Below are 19,219 nucleotides of genomic sequence, written 5' to 3'. Positions count from 1 at the left end.
GCCTCAATGTAATTTTAGTACCATTACTACATCTTTAAAAAAAATCCAGGAAACCTTACACAGTAACTAATATTTATTCTCAAATATGCGCCAGTCTCAGGCTCCCTAGATTGTCTCTTTTTCACAACTGGTTTAATGTTGATGGGGTCCACAGAGGAGTCACTCATCTGTCGTCATCTTAAGAGTCCCTTGGGAACTTAATTTTTCAAATAAGGGATTTGAAAACAAGCTAGAAAAATCTCCACAGATTGCACCTGTGAACAAATGCAAACGGGAATCGCAGTAGTAACTAGTCATCTTCCCTGACTTCCACAAGGAAAATTCAACCTGAAGGAGGGGGAAATCTAGGGAAATCCAATTACTGTAATCTTAATATAATCTTAATTACCATAATCTATTTTATTGTAAAGTCAGATAAATGTACAATATAATCACCACTTAAATACAATTTGCTCTATCACATTAACTATATGGTGAACACCTCTACAGCATTCCAAAGATACAGGAAATATCAACAATACCCTATCCCAAAATTCAAATAAAATTCAACTCAAAATTACTCCATCAACACTAATTTTTCATTGCCTACTCAAAATGTTGCTCTGCCCAGAATCTCATTCTGATATTTGCAGCTTTTGCTTCTTTTCATGCTTTTGTGAATTATGGCTCATGGTTATTTAAATGCACACCACTCATTAGGTAGCACTCTAAATGCTCTTATTTTCAAACCACAGGATGAAGCATACGAACAAGAGCCTTCCTTCACCACTTTACATTCTACACTGACATCTGGGTAATGCTGCCACATTCCATTTCCAACTGAGCTGAAGCTTCAACCGAAGGGGTGGAGGTCTACACTGGGACAGACTAACAAAGCTAATTAAACTGAGCAAGGAACCTGCTGTGCATGGTACCCATTCTGACAGCTGAGAACACAGGCTTAGGCAGAATTAAGAGTACTCAATGGGCTGGGCAGTGGTGGTGCACGCCTCTGATCCCAGCACTTGGGAGGCAGAGCCAGATCTGTGAGTTCAAGGCCAGCCTGGTCTACAGAGCGAGATCCAGGACAGGCACCAAAGCTACACAGAGAAACCCTGTCTCAAAAAACAAAAACAAACAAACAAACAGAGTACTCAATGGGAGAAACTACTACACAGGCAGCTTGAATGAACAGAAAATCATATCTAAGTTACCTTCCCATGGCCACCTGATCATTTGGATCCAAGGAGCTGGTCTTCCGCTCTATGAGTTCTCGAAGGAGCTAAGAAAAAAGGATAGCAACTGAGTTATTATCATCTCCCAACAGCAACTGGCTTAAAAGGGCACAGAAGGAATTCTGAAAGGCACAGTGACTGATTTCTTTTCTTTTTTTCTTTTCTTTTTTTTTGGTTTTTCGAGACAGGGTTTCTCTGTGTAGCTTTGTGCCTTTCCTGGAACTCACTTGGTAGTCCAGGCTGGCCTCAAACTCACAGAGATCTGCCTGGCTCTGCCTCCCGAGTGCTGGGATAAAAGGTTAGGTGGGAAAGGCTGTGGACAGAAAGGGAAATGCATCAGCTTCCAACCAATGAGATAATGGTGCAAAGTTAACTTCAGCACTATAACCCCAGCAATCAGAAAGTTTCCCCTGAGTGAAAGTCTTGACTGTCAATAATGAAGAGAGTGGACTTCATCCCCTTGCTTCATACAATTGTACTATGCCATGCTGGTGATACCAACTGACTTAACCAGACATGACACAAACACATCCGCAAAGCCACCAAAGTTTTAAGGAACCAAAAAGAAGTCATTTATGTTCATTTCAAGTATAATAGAGAGTGGGTCTCCATCATCTCATTGGTGTTCTAATATTATTCTCCCATTCTCCTCTTAATTCTGGTACTCCACTGCATCCAATAAAAATCTCAATCTATACCTTTCACACACTTAGAAATCTGCATAGGACCTTGAGTCCTCAGTGCACTTAAACATTAAAAGAGAAGAATTTTAAGTTGCAATAATAAAATTTGGTGTCGCCTCTCCTATATAAGTGCTACAAGTAGAGAAATGACAACAGAAATTAAGTTTCCAGACATCCCAGAGAAATCTAAAATTAACTAGTTCCTGCTAAACATCTATCAACAATACAGGTTTGGCTTTAAAATGTATTTCTTCACAAACACAAGCAATCATTTTGTAGGTAAGGCATAGTAGTAATACCGATATTATTCACCAAATTAAAGAGCTGAAGCCTGTGCTAGGATGAAAAGAAGTAAATTCCTATGAAAGTAGTTCACTTTCTAATTTTCATTTGTGCATGCAAGTAGGAAGTAAGATTTATAAAAACATCCACTTCCATAAGATGCAGCTTTACTGCACAAAGGAAAGGATATCTCAATCGCAATTAAAAATCTTCCTGTGAAGTTTTCTCATTTGCTTATTTTGGGCATTATTACCACAGCAATTACATTTAAAAATGCTGGGACCAGAGGCCACTGGTTTATTATCACTAGAAAACAGCAAGCTATTTCTCTACCCCGTTTATCTGATTGATTCCCAACATCTTTCTGGCAGCCAATCTATCAGTTTATCTCTCCTACTTCATCACAGTCACTTCTGGCAGCTAAGTACAAGATCCAAATCCAGTGCTACACAGACACATGACATGGTAAACCTGTGTAACGCTGCTGCTGAGTAAACAGCTGCCCGAGGGCTCAGCGCAAATGGGCTCTGCTTCCTAGTCAACATTCTGGGAGAAGCAAGGATGGTGAATGGGTGAGGGGAAAGGTTAATAATAATAATTTTTTTTTAATGAAGAGAAAAGAATGAAATGACTTCATTTTACTGCCCTTACCTTGTTCCAGCCACACAAGAGATTACAACCACCGTTGCTGGTTTTCTTAATCACCCCTAACCCCTTGAGCCTGGACAGTCTTGGCCACTAGGGAACAAGTGCTCATGGAAGGCCGCTCCAGTACAACAGGCACTGCCTCGCCTGGAAGGGAACACCACATAACCCACAAAGGCTGGAAATCGGAGCCACACAACTGAGAGGACCAGCAGTAGCTGCCACTCGAGCACCAAGTTGGTGTTGTGTTTGTTTCAAGCACTCTGTGTTTTACACACATCCTGGTCTTCATCCTCATGACTCAAGAGCTTCATACAACTCTTCTTTGTCACTCCTAATGGAGAAGATGCAATCCATCTGTCTGCCTGTCTAGCTTACTGGGTCCAAAATTTCAGAAGAAATAAAATGTCATCACCATATTACCCATGGATAGTTATTTAGTAAAGTAATGCAGCACTAGCTTCCAGATACCCTAAGAGTAAGAAGCTATATTTTCCTGTTGTCTGGATATGCATGTCCCTGATGACAAGCCATGTGGGACCTCTTCCTGTATTTACTGGTTATCTGTGTATCTTCATGGAAAAATGTCTATTCAGATTCTTTATCCATTTTAAAGTTGACCTGGGGGGCCTGGAAAGATGGTTTGGTGATCAAGAGCACTAGCTGCTCTTGAGGAGGACCCAGGTTTGGTCCTCAGCACCCACTGGTGGCTGACAACCATCTATAATGCCAGCCTCAGAGAAATCCAATGCCCTCTTCTGGCCTCCAAGGACACTGTACACACACAGTGCACAGACAGAACTGCAGGCAAAACACACACACACACACACACACACACACACACACACACACACACACACAATCTTAAAATAAAGGAAGCCAGGTTGCGTTTTGTTTTTCAGGTGTAGGAGTTCTTCTTATACTCTGTGCACCAGGCCCTTATAAGGGGAAGAGTCTTTCTACTTTCTTCATGGTATCATTTGCCTCAGGTAAGTTGTTAAATTTGATATAATCTATTTTTCCTCTGCTATTTGTACTTTTAATGTTGTATATAGGAAATCGTCATGTAGCTTAAGGTCATGAAGATTTACTCCTATAAGTTAATCTAAGAGTTCTCCAGTTTATATGATCCATTCTGAGTTAACTCTGTGTATGGTATATGGTAGAAAGGTAGAGGTCAAGGTCCACCCTAATTCTTTCATACCTAGATGTCCAATTGTTCCCCTTGCTGAAAAGACTGCTTTTCTCCATGTAACTGTCTTGGCAATCTGTCAAAAGGCCAAGCCACTTTCTAAGGAATTGGGGTTTAAGGTCACACAATATTCCCAGGCTTTCTACATCTGTAATTGTGGGAGTTACTGACTCCCCCCTTCTCAGGCTTCTCGTCCACAGACACAGACCCTGGAGAAGGAGAAGGTTACGACAACCCTTTCTGTAACTCAGCTAGCCTACCTGAGGGGCAGGATTCCTAACACCTCTCTCCTTAGTACACAGAGATAGCCTAATTTCTGTGTGTTCAGACCCTCCCCCAATGAGATACAAAAGATGAATCAAGGCCTGTAATCCAGTAAGGTGGAAACTGGAGAATGAAGAGTTCAGGGTACCCTCCCTTACACAGCAAGTTCAAGGCAACCCTGAGCTACAAACCCTGTCTCAAAAAAAAAAAAAAAAAAAAGGTCCATTTACTTTTCCTTCTGTTCACTTCCCCACAAGAATTTTTCCTTGCTCTGTCTCCCACTTTACCACCCCATTTTTACTTTTAGCTCCCTAGTCTTTCAAATTAACCCTAAAGCCAGGTGTGGTAACAGTGCATGCCTTTAGTTCCAGCACTTGAGAGATGGAGGCAGGTGGATCTCTCTGAATTTGGATATACATAGAAGTTCCAGGACAGCTAAGGCTACAAAGTAAGACCCTGTCTCAAAACAGACAAACAAGCAAGCAAGTAAATCTAATTAACACTAAAAGAAGCCACCTATGAGATTTTTTTCAAAAATATTTCTATTGGTTATTTGGGACTTTCACAAAACGCACCTCAATCACACTTGCTTCTCATTCCTCCTAGGTCCATACCCTCCCACCCTTGTTCCTCCCTCCCGCCCAAAAAACTACACCAAGTCCAATTTGTGTTGTCCATATACTCCCTGGAGCATGGTCAAACTCCCAGGGGCCATCCCCTTAAAGATAACTGAGTCCTTTCCAACCCCCACTCCCCAGCCCCTGCCAGAAGCCATCAACTGTAAAGAGCTACACTTCAGTACCCCATCACAATTTTTTTTTTTTTTTTTTTTTGGTTTTTCGAGACAGGGTTTCTCTGTGTAGCTTTGCGCCTTTCCTGGGACTCACTTGATAGCCCAGGCTGGCCTCGAACTCACAGAGATCCGCCTGTCTCTGCCTCCCGAGTGCTGGGATTAAAGGCGTGCGCCACCACCGCCCGGCCCCATCACAATTTTTAAGGACTCTCTTCAATAGCTTCCTGTCTAGACTGTTTCTTTCTTTTTTGGGGGGTTTGTCACAGAATACTTCAATGTCTCTCATTCTTAACTAGACCGCAAATGAAGCTTCCTTGCCCATAACAGCCAGCGGGAGCACGGATCATGGACTTTCACATGGATTCCCATGACAGTATGGACCACAGACATCAACAGGGCCTGTGGTCACAGCATGGACTGTAGAGGTCTTTCAAGGAGGCCCCATCCAGAAAATCAACTGTTCTCCATCTCGGACATCCCACCATTGCTCAGAGCCAGGGCGAGTCTGCGGCTGGGCAGTGGTCTGGGGGCAGAACCTGTGCAACCTTCAGGCTGCTGCACACCACCACCCTGCCCTACCTGGCAACAACAGATTCTCCAGTCACCACAGCCATGCTCCCATACCTGTTGTCGCTGCCACCTCTCTACCAGGCTCTGTTCCAACATCTTTCCTACCTCTCTATCACACATTTTTTCATCAAAGTTGCATTACAAGCTGCAGTGTGTCACACAGTGTGTGTATGTATGTATGTATGTATACATATGTGTGTATGTATGAATATGAATATATATATATACATATACATATATATATCCCCCAAACAGCTTTACATGCAAATATTTATTGCAACAAGTCATTGGTCTGGTTCAAAGTTTCTGGTTTCCAAAGCACCATAAATACTGGACTATTACTAAGACTCATCTCATATCCTGTTGTTGCCCAGAGTCAGGGTGATTTTGTGGCTGAGCAGTGCATCCCTGGGCAGGATCCAAGAGAGCTCCAGGCTGCTGCACACCTCTCTGAACTCAGTGCTGGCCGACCCGCTGGTTCTCTGAACAACACCGACTGTGCTTGCAGCCGTGTGGCCCTAGGTTCTCCTTCGCCCAGCAGGCTGGGGAGCAGAAGCTGCAGTGGTGGTTCCCTGCTGCAGGCCTTACTGGCCTGCGCCTCCACATGAGCTGAGAACAGGCCCTGCTCTACCACGGCAGGGCTGAGAACAGGCCCTGCTCTACCATGGCAGGCTCTCTGTCTGCTGTAGCTGTGCTCCCATCACTGACCTGTTCCCACCACGTCTCTCTTCTGACATCCTTCCAATTTCATGAGACCACTTTTCAAAAGCATCTTCCCATAAGACCCACCTCTATTTAGTTGTTCCAGAGATACTGTGGGGTCTGCCGACTCCTCCTAAGCCGCCTTGTCTCCCCTTGGAGTCTCTCGGATCCTGTCACTTGTGATTTTTACATCTTGAGGCTCATAAAAAATAGACTTGCATACACTATAACTTCAAATATTTGGGAAGGCATTTCTGTACGCACCTGCAGTGGAAGTTCAACATAAAATGATTCACTTCCCACAGGGTTCACTTACTCCTCAATGAACTCTACCGCCTAATGTTTCCTCTTCCACTACCCTCCTAAAACGAATGCTATCTCCTTCTTCCTAGAGCCTTCTTTAGTTTCTCTCCTGTAATCTTTAATAGGCCCTCAGAGCAAGCATTTCTGTTGTTTACTTCCCCTTCTTTACTTGGCCATCAGTTCTAGAGGGCAGGGAATATAGTTATTCAAATTCTTACATATATCCCTGCAAGAACACCATCCATACATTATTATTCAATATATTTTCCTGAGTCAAGTAGTAAGTAGTCACCTTAGAAACAAGTACAAAAAGTATTTTGCTTTTAAGGAAAAATACATTAGGAGAAAACTGATAAAGAATAGAATGGAAGGAAATAAAAATGAGTGGATAAATTCTAAGAAATATCTTACTTCTGAAGTTAAAAATGATTCGCCTTTCATTACTAGGACAGAGAATGTACAGCTAGAAGCAGGGGGTATGCCCGCCTAAGTCCTTCCCTGTCTAGGTCTTTAAGGACTCAGTTACCTTTTCTACTTTTGACTCAGCTGTGTTGCACCTGGACTAGAATTTGGAAGGATGACGAGTTTAGACACCAAATGAAGTGGCACTGTTTTCAAAGGCCATAATATTTCACTAAGCTTGGCCACTTGGCTTAAAATTTATTAGTCAAAACAGAAAACTTTCTTACCAGAACCCATAAATTTCTTTAGACATAATATATAGTATCTTAATGTCTAATAATTTACTACAAGTGTAAGAAAATCACTATCAGCATCAGGCTTGATATATGAATACACTAATTTGAATGCTAGGAAACTTCTTGTCAATTTGCTTTTCCTTTCTTTTTATACAAATAAAAACAATTCAATGGCATCAATCTACTCTTTTGAATCTTTGCTAAAAGTAACAACGGAGTGAGGGTGCTGTTGGTTAAGTTTTACAACAATCCCCATTGCAAATATTCTGGTTCTTGGTCCCAGACATATATTTTGGTATGTATTTTTTTTTTAAATCTATTATAAAGGTGTGTGTGTCGAGTATGGGGAGCGGGGGAGTGTCCTTTGGGCTATAGCTCAATTGCTGACTATTTCTGGGCACTTTAGAAATATTTCTTTTAATAGTATCATATAATCTATCATTTGTGTTGAAAGAATAGAGAAGTCACACCAAGCTAGAGGATTCATAGTTAAGAATCTGGATAGAGAACTAATTTGTGTTGTGTAATTACGTCCGTTAAGGACTAAAAGCCTAGCAGAAACAAACTCTCTTCACAGCCCCCTCTAGCATTCAGATGCCAATAATTCTTCAGCTCCACTAGAATCAATATTCTATTGACTCTGCCATCTTTTCAGCATCCCTCATCCTCATCCTCTCCTCCAGTGCTCACTTTCTTTATCAGGTAGATAATGATCCCATGGTTCCTCAGGACAACCTCTCCTGGTATACATCCTCTACACTCCTACAGGCTGTGCCTTTGTTATATAGATCCACAACCTTTTATTGGGGACAGAATCTTGGAGTTCAAAAGTTTTAGAATTTTAGCAAGGAAACAAAGCAAAGTGCATATACCATAACTGCCTCAGCAGTCTGGGCAGCACCCGAGTCAAACACATTACCATTCCTGGGTCTGAGTTACCGCACTCCATCTGATTTCTAATTCCATTTACCTGAAATTTTCATGATTTCATTTTTCTTTATAGCCGAATAGTATTCCAGGCTATACATGTACCACATTTTCATTATCCATTCATCAGCTGAAAGACATTTATGTTGTTTCTGTTTCCTAGGCTATTGTGAAGAGAGCAGCAATGGACATGGCTAGGACGCCAAGGAGTGAGGTATAGCTGGGTCATATGGTAGATTCCCCTCTGCCCCCTACACAGGGTTTCTCCTGGCTGTCCTGGAACTCCTTTTGTAGACCAGGCTGGCCTTGACTGCTTCTGCCTCCTAAGTACTGGGACTAAAGGTGTGCGCCGCTGACGCCACCCAGTAAGGTAGATTTATTTTTAATTTTCTGAAGATTCTCCATACTGATTTCTAGAGTGGCTGGACCAATTTGCAATCACCAACAGTGAATGAGGGAGTGGGATAAGTAAGATTATGGATTCAGAACCATTCCGATAAGGTGCTGCACCATAGCAAGCTTACCACATAAACAAACACAGTAACCATTGAGAACTTTTTCATTCCAGAATTATAGAGAAGGGACCTTGTGTCTATATTTCCTTGGCAAAACACCAAACACGTTAAATCCCAGTGTCTGAACTCAATCAGAAACACAAGCCTCTGCGCCCTGCACTCGTTCACCCCAACTCCCTGATGCCAACTCTAGGTCTTCTGCGCCTGAGTCTGTTTGCCTAGTTCCTCCCATCCTTAGAGATAAGACAGAACACTCAATGAGAACTTACACCTATGCTGAGTGTTTCTATCATCAAAAGATGTTATACTATTTATGCATCTACCAAAATAATTGATTTGTTAACTTATGTTATTGATGGAATGCGCTTCAATGTTCTGATTCTGCCAGGGCTGATCTCCCCTAGTCACTCCTTGGGGTTAATTATGTTCAATTTTAGATATATAATGCACACACATTTTGGAAGATCTTATTAACTTACCCTTTTCTTTGTTAGTTACTTTTAAGGAAGAATACATTAAACAGAACTTAGTACCAAGTCAATATGCCTATCTGAGTGAAGAGGTAGTTTCTTATTCCTTGAGAAGTACCAAATTCTTCACTTGCAGCTACAAAAATACTGCTGGGATCCTGTGCTTAATTTACACTCAGACAGTATATTTTGAACTTATTACTACAAATCAGGCAATTCTGGCCACACATTTGCCTAATAAACTTTGATGGTACCATTTATGTTTAAGAAAGTTTCTTCAACAGTTCTAAGCTAATCCTCCTTCTTTCCTGCCTAGTCCAATTAATTGTATTGCTCAAAGCTTTGTTCTACAGTTTTACCTTTAGTGAGTGAAGCAGTGGTATGTAAGTCAGCATCTAATACTTTTGAAAACAAGGAACCAAAAGAAATGAAGGTGCTAGGTATGGTGGCACACTCCTTTAATTCCAGCCCTTGGGAGGCTGAGGCAGAAGGAGCTCCGTGAGCTCAAGACCAGTCTGGTCTACATAGAGAATTCAGGCTCGCCAAGGCAATGTAGTGAAGCCCTGGCCAAGGCCCCGCTATGCACCTTCTCTTCATGTTGGGTGTGATAAACTTCTAGACCTGGCACTTAAAATCTGGCTTTGCTAGGTGTGGTGCCACAGGCCTATAATCCTTGAACTTGGAAGGTAGAAGGCCAGCCTGGGCTACATGAGACTCAGTCTTAAGGAAACAAAACTGAAGTCAGTAAAAAGTGCCTTGTATCCTTATGTCCTTCTGTTCTGCAGCAGCTTCCATGATAACTCAAGCTAGTGACCAAAGGTTAGTGCTGAGGCCAGACTTGTCTCTCAATAATGACAATAATAATGACAACATTATTAATGTCAAGTTCCTAAAGAGACAGTATACAAGCTACCATGTATTGCAAAAAAAATTCTTACATATGGGACATAAAATAATCTTGTGATCGTTAGTATTTAATTGGACATTGCTAATTAGTTTTTTTGTTTGTTTGTTTTTTGTTTTTTTGTTTTTTGTTTTTTGAGACAGGGTTTCTTTGTGTAGCTTTGCGCCTTTCCTGGAACTCACTTGGTAGTCCAGGCTGGCCTCGAACTCACAGAGATCCGCCTGGCTCTGCCTCCCGAGTGCTGGGATTAAAGGCGTGCGCCACCACCGCCCGGCGCTAATTAGTTTTTTTAAACATTATTACTATGTCCCCCAAGCTCAAAATGGTTAGTTCCTTGCTCTACCTTCAGTCATAATGTCAATTTTCCAATTTATTTGCATGTTCTCTCTAAAATCACCACTAAAGTAAATGTGCAATAAAATTTGTTAGACTTTTAAGAAACACTATCCAGGGCTGGAGAGATGGCTCAGTGGTTAAGAGCACTGACTACTCTTCCAAAGGACCGGGATTCAATTCCCAGCACCCACATGGCAGCTCGCAACTGTCTGTAACTCCAGAGCCAAGGGACCCAAAACCCATGGCAAAACACCAATGCCCATAAAAATAAAAATAAAATTAAAAAAAGAAAGACAAATGTTACATTTTTAAAAAAGAAACACTATCCAGATCCCAAATACAAACATTTAAAAAATAAAATTAAAAACGAAAGACTGCTCTTGTAAAAAGCATCTATTCGCCGGGCGGTGGTGGCGCACGCCTTTAATCCCAGCACTCGGGAGGCAGAGGCAGGTGGATCTCTGTGAGTTCGAGGCCAGCCTGGTCTACCAAGTGAGTTCCAGGAAAGGCGCAAAGCTACACAGAGAAACCCTGTCTCGAAAAACCAAAAAAAAAAAAAAAAAAAAAAAAAGCATCTATTCTCCAGTAATGTATTAGCAAGAGCAAGAAGAGATTCATATCAGACTTCCTAACATGTTAATAACCATTAGCTGGGCCACTGGGAAGTTACATGCCAACAGAAAGAACATTGCATTGCCATTAACTTCAACGATGGCTTGAGATGCCACTTACTCTCACTTCCATTTAAATGCATACAATTAAAGCCACCACATCAACTGTCCATATTAATCACTCACTGAGTTAATTAAAGAAAACCATCTTGTCAGACAGCCTGCCACTTCTCTACTTCTCAACATGATCAACTTTTAATAGTTCACCAAATTAGTAATTACTTGTTTATGGCATTATCAAATATCTTGGATACAGAGGTCTAGCATGTAGCAAGGTCAGTCCTAGATATGTCCTGATGGCAAATAAAAGGGAAAATTTAACCCACCAAAATGGCCACCCAAAACACAAAGCCTGTAATGCCTTTCTCTAGATACTCCTGGCAAGATTCAAAGTGGCAAGACAAACCAGATCAAAACTAAACAGAGCTGGAAGCAACATACAAAATCCTAATGAACCCTTAGGAATCCAGATCTTGATCTGTCAACATCTAAGTTCAATTAGGGCTTTCTGAACAAAATAACTGACGAGGTGACAAGAAACTAGTCTGAGGTCTGGGATAGGAAAAGCGCAGTCACTTTATATCACTATAGTTTAGGGCAATCACATCACACCAGATCTTACAAGGATTAAATAAAGATGTCAACCACCCATCTACACTAGGTGGCTGGGACATAAACAGTGCTCAGAGAATACTTGCTCCCAAATCATTAAGAATTCAGGTTTACCAAGAAAAAACTACCCAGGCTTTTTAAAAGAGCAAACAAAAGAAAAAAACCTTAAGTGGTGTGATGATGCAGGTAACACATCTTTAAGAAAAAAAATTCATAAAGTAGCAAGCAGATAGAATCATGAAAACGAAAAGTAGGTAATGAAAACATTTCTGAATGACCACCATTCATGCTCACTTGATGTTTTGTGAAATTGTCTTTAAGGATAAGTTTTGACACGCCGGGCAGTGGTGGCACACGCCTTTAATCCCAATACTCGGGAGACAGAGCCAAGTGGATCTCTGTGAGTTCGAGGCCAGCCTGGTCTACAGAGCGAGATCCAGGACAGGCACCAAAACTACACAGAGAAACCCTGTCTCAAAAAAACAAAAACAACAAAACAAAACAAAAAAAGGATGAGCTTTGACAAGAGACAGACCAAATGCAAACCAATTCACTCAAAGTGAAATATACAATGTTTTCCTACAGAAGGGACTCAGCCTTTCATAAACTCCTCATGCCAGCTACATCAAGCCTTCAGCAAGCCAGCTTCCACACAAACCAGTATCAAAACTATAAGGCTAATTTTTTTCATTAGAATTAAGTAACAGAAGCTCAATAAATCATTTGCCTTCTAAAGAAAAAAATTACTTTCTAACAACATAATATTTCTTCCAGGCCTAAAAAAAAGCTTATTTTTTTACAAACTGAAAACCATAAAGCTATAATTTTTTTATGGCTCAAGAATGGAATATTTGCCGGGCGGTGGTGGCGCACGCCTTTAATCCCAGCACTCGGGAGGCAGAGCCAGGCGGATCTCTGTGAGTTCGAGGCCAGCCTGGTCTCCAAAGCGAGTTCCAGGAAAGGCGCAAAGCTACACAGAGAAACCCTGTCTCGAAAAACCAAAAAAAAAAAAAAAAAAAAAAAAAAAAGAATGGAATATTTAAGAAATAAAAGTATATCAAAAGAACAAAATTTGGTCTAGGCAGCCTGCAGAGTGAGGCTAATGTTGCCATTTGCTGTGTGACTTTTTTTAAAAGAAGGTTACTTAATTTTAAAAATTCTATTTCTTCTAAGTCTTTCAGCTCTAAAACTGCTAAGACTAGGAGCTGGCAACATGGTTGCGTGGTGAGGGTGCTTGCTACCAAGCCCAACAACCTGAGTTCACATGTACAAACCCATGGCAAAACACCTATGTGTGTGTGCACATGCACTCACACATACATATAAATAAATGAATAAATGTAATAAAGGAATCTTTCAAATGGTAGGATTAGGCTGGCAAGATGGCTCAGGAAGTAAAGGTGCGTGCCACCAAGCCAAGTCTAATGATTTGAATTTGGTCCCTGGGATCCACATGGCAGGAAGAGAAACTGACTCCTGTGAGTTGTCCTCTGACCTCCACATATACACTCACATAATACCCACACACAGATACAAAATAAATAAGGAAACAAGTGCAATAAAAATGGGATTCAATTATAATCCAAACACTGGTGAGGCTGAGCTAGGGGGACTGAGAGTTCCAGGCTGGGCTACACAGTGAGGCTGTCTTTAGAAAGAAAACTAGAGCCAGTGGAATGGCTCAGTGTTAGGTAAGGGCACTTGCTGCCAAACTTGACCACCTGAGGTCTAGCCCCAGGTCTCACAAGGTGGAGAGAACTATCTGCCTCCTGCAAGTTGTCCATATCCATGCTGTAGTGCACAAGCACACACATACACTAATATAAGTATTGTGGTAGTTCCCCCATAGGCTTGGAAATGTAAGCATTTGCTTTGGTGAGGTTTAGGAGGTATAGTATTGTTAGAGGAAGTACATCACTGGGGGAAGTCTTTGAAAGCCTATGGCCTTGCTGTGTTTCCAGTTTGCTCTACTCCATGCTTGAAATTAAGGATGTGATCTCTCAGCTTCCTGCTCCACCTGCCTGCGGACATGCCTCCTTTACATAATGGACTTCCCCTCTGGAACCAGAAACCCAAATAAACATTTTCCTCTATAAGCTGCTTTCAGTCAGAGTGTTCTATCACAGAAACACAGAAAAATAATTAATGTAAGTATGATAATTTAAAAAACCCAGTCATTTTAAAAAGGAAAATAAATAAAAATTAAGCTGGCATGGTGATGCATGCCTTCAATCTTAGAACTCAGGAGGCAGAAAAAGAAGGATCTCTGGGAGTTCTAGGCCAGCCTGGCCTACATAGTGAGCTCAAGACATCCAGGACTACATAAAAAGACCCTGCCTCAGATAGATGGATGGATGGATGGATGGATGAATAGATAAACAGACAGGCAGACATGGATGAATACATAAATGATTTATGCTTCCCTTTAATCCCCCCATTTTTGTATGTATAAATACGCATGAGTATATAAGTGTGTGTGTGTTTATACCTGTACCATTATTATTAAATAAAGTAGGCATGCTTTTAAAGTTCAAGGACCATTAAGAAACAAAGAGTGGGAGTAAAAATGAATGTGTGAGCAGGTGGGGGTAGGTGGGCTGACCTATACGTCATTCTCAGTAGTTAGGGCATTTACACAGCCTCATAATACCTGAATTAACCAAGTAAGCCTTTAAACTCTTACAATGGAACATTTAAATTCAATGTGGCTATAATCTCTTCCTTATAAAACATGGACCCAGAGAGTTTAGCCTAAAGTATGTTAAAAAGGGGTGTGTGTATGTGTGAGAAATGTATTATATTCACCATCCACCTCATCCACATGACCATATTTTAAAAAGACAAAAGAGAAAAAAAAATAAAAGAAACTCACAGGCCTATTTTAACACATTGTCCCTCTTCTGAATGCGACACTTAGCTCAGGCTCACTACCCTGACAAATAAGGAAAGCACTTTATGAAGCCAATTTAATTGGGAGGTGACAGAAAACATACAGCCATTTTCTTTAGCCTTATCATTGAATTGGCTTCAGTTCCAATCTCTGGTAAATCCCACTCAACAGAAGAAATTAACCAGGTCAGCAGAACAGGTGCTACGCTGTGTCTGTCAAGGGCCTGGCATCACCACAATTACTTGCACACAATGAAGCAGTAATCTTTACAGATCATCTCTTCCAAGCAGCATATTGGGGAGGGGGAGGAAAACTGAAGGGAAGAGATCGGGGGAGTAAAGGGGCAGTGAGTAGAAGAGGAATAAGAAGAAATGAGAAAAGGCAAGAAAAGAAAATGAATGTGCAGCTGCCTTGCAGCTCAGCAGATGTCAGGATGTGATGTACGAGGCTAGGATAAGCTGTCGTAGCCTGCTGCCAAAGAGTGGTAAGTGATTAAAGCTCGTAGAGTTCTAAGCACCATATTTAGAATCTGTGGGGTTTCAAGACTTGCACCCGTGCCTTGCTGTGCCACCAGATGTTGGCAACTGGACCAGTTCCTACCGAATGTGCAAGAATGGCAGCAGTTGGTACAGAAGCAAAGCAATCTGGAATGCTTCCGGAGACTCTGTACATTAACAAGTGTCACCCATCATTCACCTCTACAGAAGGCTGAAACAACTCCAATTTGCTGCCACTTCCCTCTTGGGAAACAGCCAAGATAAAGTTGTGCCTGGCAGCCCCATTTGTTTCACTCAGGTGTTTCAGCTGCCTTACTGACCTCTATTAGTTTAAGTTTTAATTTAGATTAACCTCAGCACCCCAATTAACCAGCAAGGGGAAAAGCGAAGATGTGACTAGTCATAACTCTGAAATCAGAATTTATTGAAGTTAAAATTATTAATTAGGATGAAGGACCAATCAAATAATGTTACTTCTTAAACAGATCTTCAGAATTAAAACAAATAAATAGATGGATGAATGAATAAGTAAATAAATGTAAGGGAAAACAAAGAAATACAGGGGAAATAATCAAGACTCCATGATCTTGTCAGTGGAATTGGCTTCTTCCCAGCAATTTCAGTTTGCCTTCTTCAGTCTATTTAGCTCATGATGTACTTTTATTTCAGCAATGTACACTTTAATGAGGACTAGAACATTTCTGACTGTCTCTCCTGATCTCACACAATTAGATAGCATTAATATCCTGTATCAAGTCCATCTTTAGACTCTCCAGAACATTTCCTGTCGTCCTGACAAATGGGTTTAAGAAGAGGAGAAAAGGAAAAGAATCAAGACCCCTGACTGGAGCAGCTGAGGCCAATACTCTCCTCGATCCTCAATATACTTTTCACACTCACTTATGGCAATAATTTTATCAAATATTAAAAATTATGGGGCTGGAGAGATGGCTCAGCAGGGTAATTTTGCAGCAGACTGGGGTTTGATTCCTTGTTGCAGGAATCCTAAATGGTCTTAATAAAAACCTGGAGCCAGATATTTGGGGTAAATACTGAAAGATCAGAGAGACAAAGTAACAAGCCACAGTCACTTCTCACCTCACTAACTCCATGAATCCTCAGACTGATGCCTGCAAGTCCTCAGCCAAAAGGGCTCTAGTTCCTGTCTGCGCACACCTTTTATGCCTTTCTCCGCCCAGCCATTTCACTTTCTACTTCAACCTTCCTAGTGCTGGGATTAATGGCGTGTGTGCTTCCCGAGCACTGGGGTTAAAGGTGTGTGCCACCACTGCCTGGCTCTGCTTTTCTCCTAGACTGGATCAATCTCATGTAGTCCAGTGTAGTCTTGAACTCACAGAGATTCTGCCTCCCGAGGGCTAGGATTAAAGGTGTGTGCCACCATTGCCTGACCTCTATGTTTAACTCTGTGGCTGGCTCTGTCATCCGACCTTCAGGCAAGCTTTATTTCTTAGATTACAAATATTGCCACATTTCCTAACACCAACATCAGGCAGCTCACAATCACCTGTAACTCTAGTTCCATGGGATCCAACACCCTCTTTCCGGACACGGGCACTGCATGAACACTGTGAGTGTGCACAAATACACAAATAACATTTTAAATAAATAAAAGATTAAATAAGTCTCTTTTTACATGCCAAGTAAGAGGCATTCCCAATACAAATCACCTCTTCTTGTTTTACCTATAATTTTCTTAAGAGGTTTCTTACTTCATTTTCATATGCAAAGTAAATCTATCATGACTAAACCTTCAACATGCTGTTGCAAATTCTCTGGCAAAAACTAACTAAAAATTCAATAGAGTAAAGTCTTATCTTGATAAGCAACATCTCAACAAAAGCCAGACATCACTGGTGAGGAACATCCTCAACCTTCCACTGGGCAAGAAAGCACAATTCATTAATAATATAACTTATCAAGAGATTTAGGAATATAGAAAGTTACTGTAGTCCTTTAGAGTATCTCAAACATTTAGTTCATTTAACAAGCACCAGGATTATTAAAAAAGAGTAGCATGAAAGCAAATAATGTCAGGAAAATTCGGGAAACTCTCCTGAAGATACAAGCACTAGGCTGAGAATAGGTGGCACACCCCTGTATCTCACTCGGCCCATGGGAGTCAGAAGCAGATGAACTGCAAGTTCAAAGATAACATGCTGTGGGATGTCTTTCTGTATGCTGTGAATATGTGTTGCTCCCACTGGTTAATAAAGTTGCTTTGGCCTATGGCAAGGCAAGATAGAGCCAGGCGGAAAATCCAAGCTGAGATACAGGGAAAAGAAGGGCGGAGTCAGGGGCAGACACCATCCAGCTGCCCAAGGAACAAGATGCCAGTAGAAGGGTAGTACCACGGCCACGTGGCAATACATAGGTGAATAGAAATGGGTTAATTTAAATTGTAAGAGCTAGTTACTAATATGCTTGAGCAATAGGCCAAGCGTTTATAAGTAATATTAAGCCTCTGAATGATTGTTTACAAGCGGCCACAGGACAGAGCAGGACAGAAAAGCCTCCACTTACAAACACAGTGAGATGTTGTCTCAAAAGTCAAAACAAATAAACAGTTACAACAAGAATAAAATAAAAACTTGAGAACTGAACTATAATGTCAATTTTTACTGATTATCTGTTTTAAAATATTAGATAGACAAATGGAAAAATCTACAGTAGCTTACATTTTAATATACATGAAGCTGATTTAAATATATACAAAAATTACAATAAAGGGGCTGGAGAGGTGGCTCAGTGGTTAACAGCATTCACTGCTCTTGCAAAGGACCTGGGATAAATTCCCAACACCCACATGGAGGCTCATAACTCCAGTTTCAAGGGATCCGATACTCTCTTTTCTGGCCTCCTCGAGCACAAAACACATTCATGGTAAACAGACATACAAAAAGGAAAATAAAGATAAATAATTTTTTTTAAACAAATCACATTAAAAAGACTGAATTAGGTTATAGAACCAGAAATGCAACTCAAGAACTCTGGAATCTCAGTTCTTGCCTAGCACGTGCAAACCTGAGTGTGCCTAGCATGTTCAAGGCCCAGGTTTGATGGCTGGTACCTAGAGTGGGAGAAGAAGGTTAGACTGAACAGCCAGTGTGGTAGTACACATGTGTGATCCCAGCACTCAGGAGACTGAAGCAGGGCTGCCAGTTTGAGGCTGTCTTGGGCTGGTTCACAGTGAGACCCTGTCTCAAAAATTGAAAACAAAAATAAACAAAGTACCCAGCAGAAGCCAAAGAATAAATAATTGACTCAAAGAAGCTTAAACTGTTTACAGATAACTTAGACCAGAGCAGTGTTCACAAAAGAACTGCAGCTTTTTTCACCTCAAAAGGAAAATGCAAAACCAAAGAAAACCAACAATCCAGAATGACATTGTTTAAGTCAATCCTGAATATAGGAGTTCTAACTCCTTGCTGACTCCAAAATAAGTCACCTTATATTCGGAGAATGCTATCAGTGGATTTAAAGTACAAAAGCTGGCTTGTTTTAACAAAAGAATGTGTAAAATTCATACCTGGTGGTAAAAGTCATCATCATCAAATATTTCTTCATCCAAGTCCTTCAGGTGAGCATTGGCAGGGACTTGAGGAAGGATCTCCTATGTGAACAGGGAGTAAGAGAGTGAATCCCAGGAAGTCTGTCAAATCAACCTAGCTACTCAAAGTACTATGTCTAAAGGTCAAAGCACATTTTCCTTAAGATATAAGTTTTTTATAAGATATAAGAACTCTTCCTATCTATTTATTTATTTTTAGTTTTTTAAGACAGAGTTTCTCAGTGTAGCCCTGGATGTCCTGGACACCTTCTGTAGACCAGGTTGGCCTTGAATGCAGAGAGTGCTGTAATTAAAGGTATGGGCCACCAAGCCCAGCTAAAAACTCTTAAATAAATAAATGTTTTTTTTTTTAATTAAAAAAAAAAGTTCAAGAATAACCTGAGCACTATAGCAAGACCAGATCTCAAAAAAAGGGTGGGAAGGGAGGAGAAAAGATTAACAGGCAGTTGACAGAATAAAGAA

The 19,219-nt window shown here is 41.0% G+C and overlaps 1 protein-coding gene across 1 annotated transcript in view; it reads right to left on the bottom strand.

Annotated features, from left to right (window-relative positions):
- The window catches only part of Aatf (apoptosis antagonizing transcription factor), a 115,901-nt gene that overhangs the window by 37,392 nt on the left and 59,290 nt on the right, over nucleotides 1-19,219 (bottom strand). The window contains exons 8-9 of the mRNA XM_052756844.1: nucleotides 18,716-18,799; nucleotides 1,194-1,261 (exon numbers count right to left, since the gene is read on the bottom strand). Of these exons, the coding sequence (XP_052612804.1) occupies nucleotides 1,194-1,261; nucleotides 18,716-18,799 (152 nt within the window). The remainder of the gene's footprint in view (nucleotides 1-1,193; nucleotides 1,262-18,715; nucleotides 18,800-19,219) is intronic.

The sequence above is a fragment of the Peromyscus californicus genome, unplaced genomic scaffold (genome assembly GCF_007827085.1).
Source record: "Peromyscus californicus insignis strain IS unplaced genomic scaffold, ASM782708v3 Scaffold_3__1_contigs__length_106647218, whole genome shotgun sequence".
In the NCBI taxonomy this organism is placed as follows: Eukaryota; Metazoa; Chordata; class Mammalia; order Rodentia; family Cricetidae; genus Peromyscus; species Peromyscus californicus.
The sequence above is the reverse complement of the archived record's forward strand: the minus strand, read 5'-3'. Positions and strand labels throughout refer to the sequence as shown.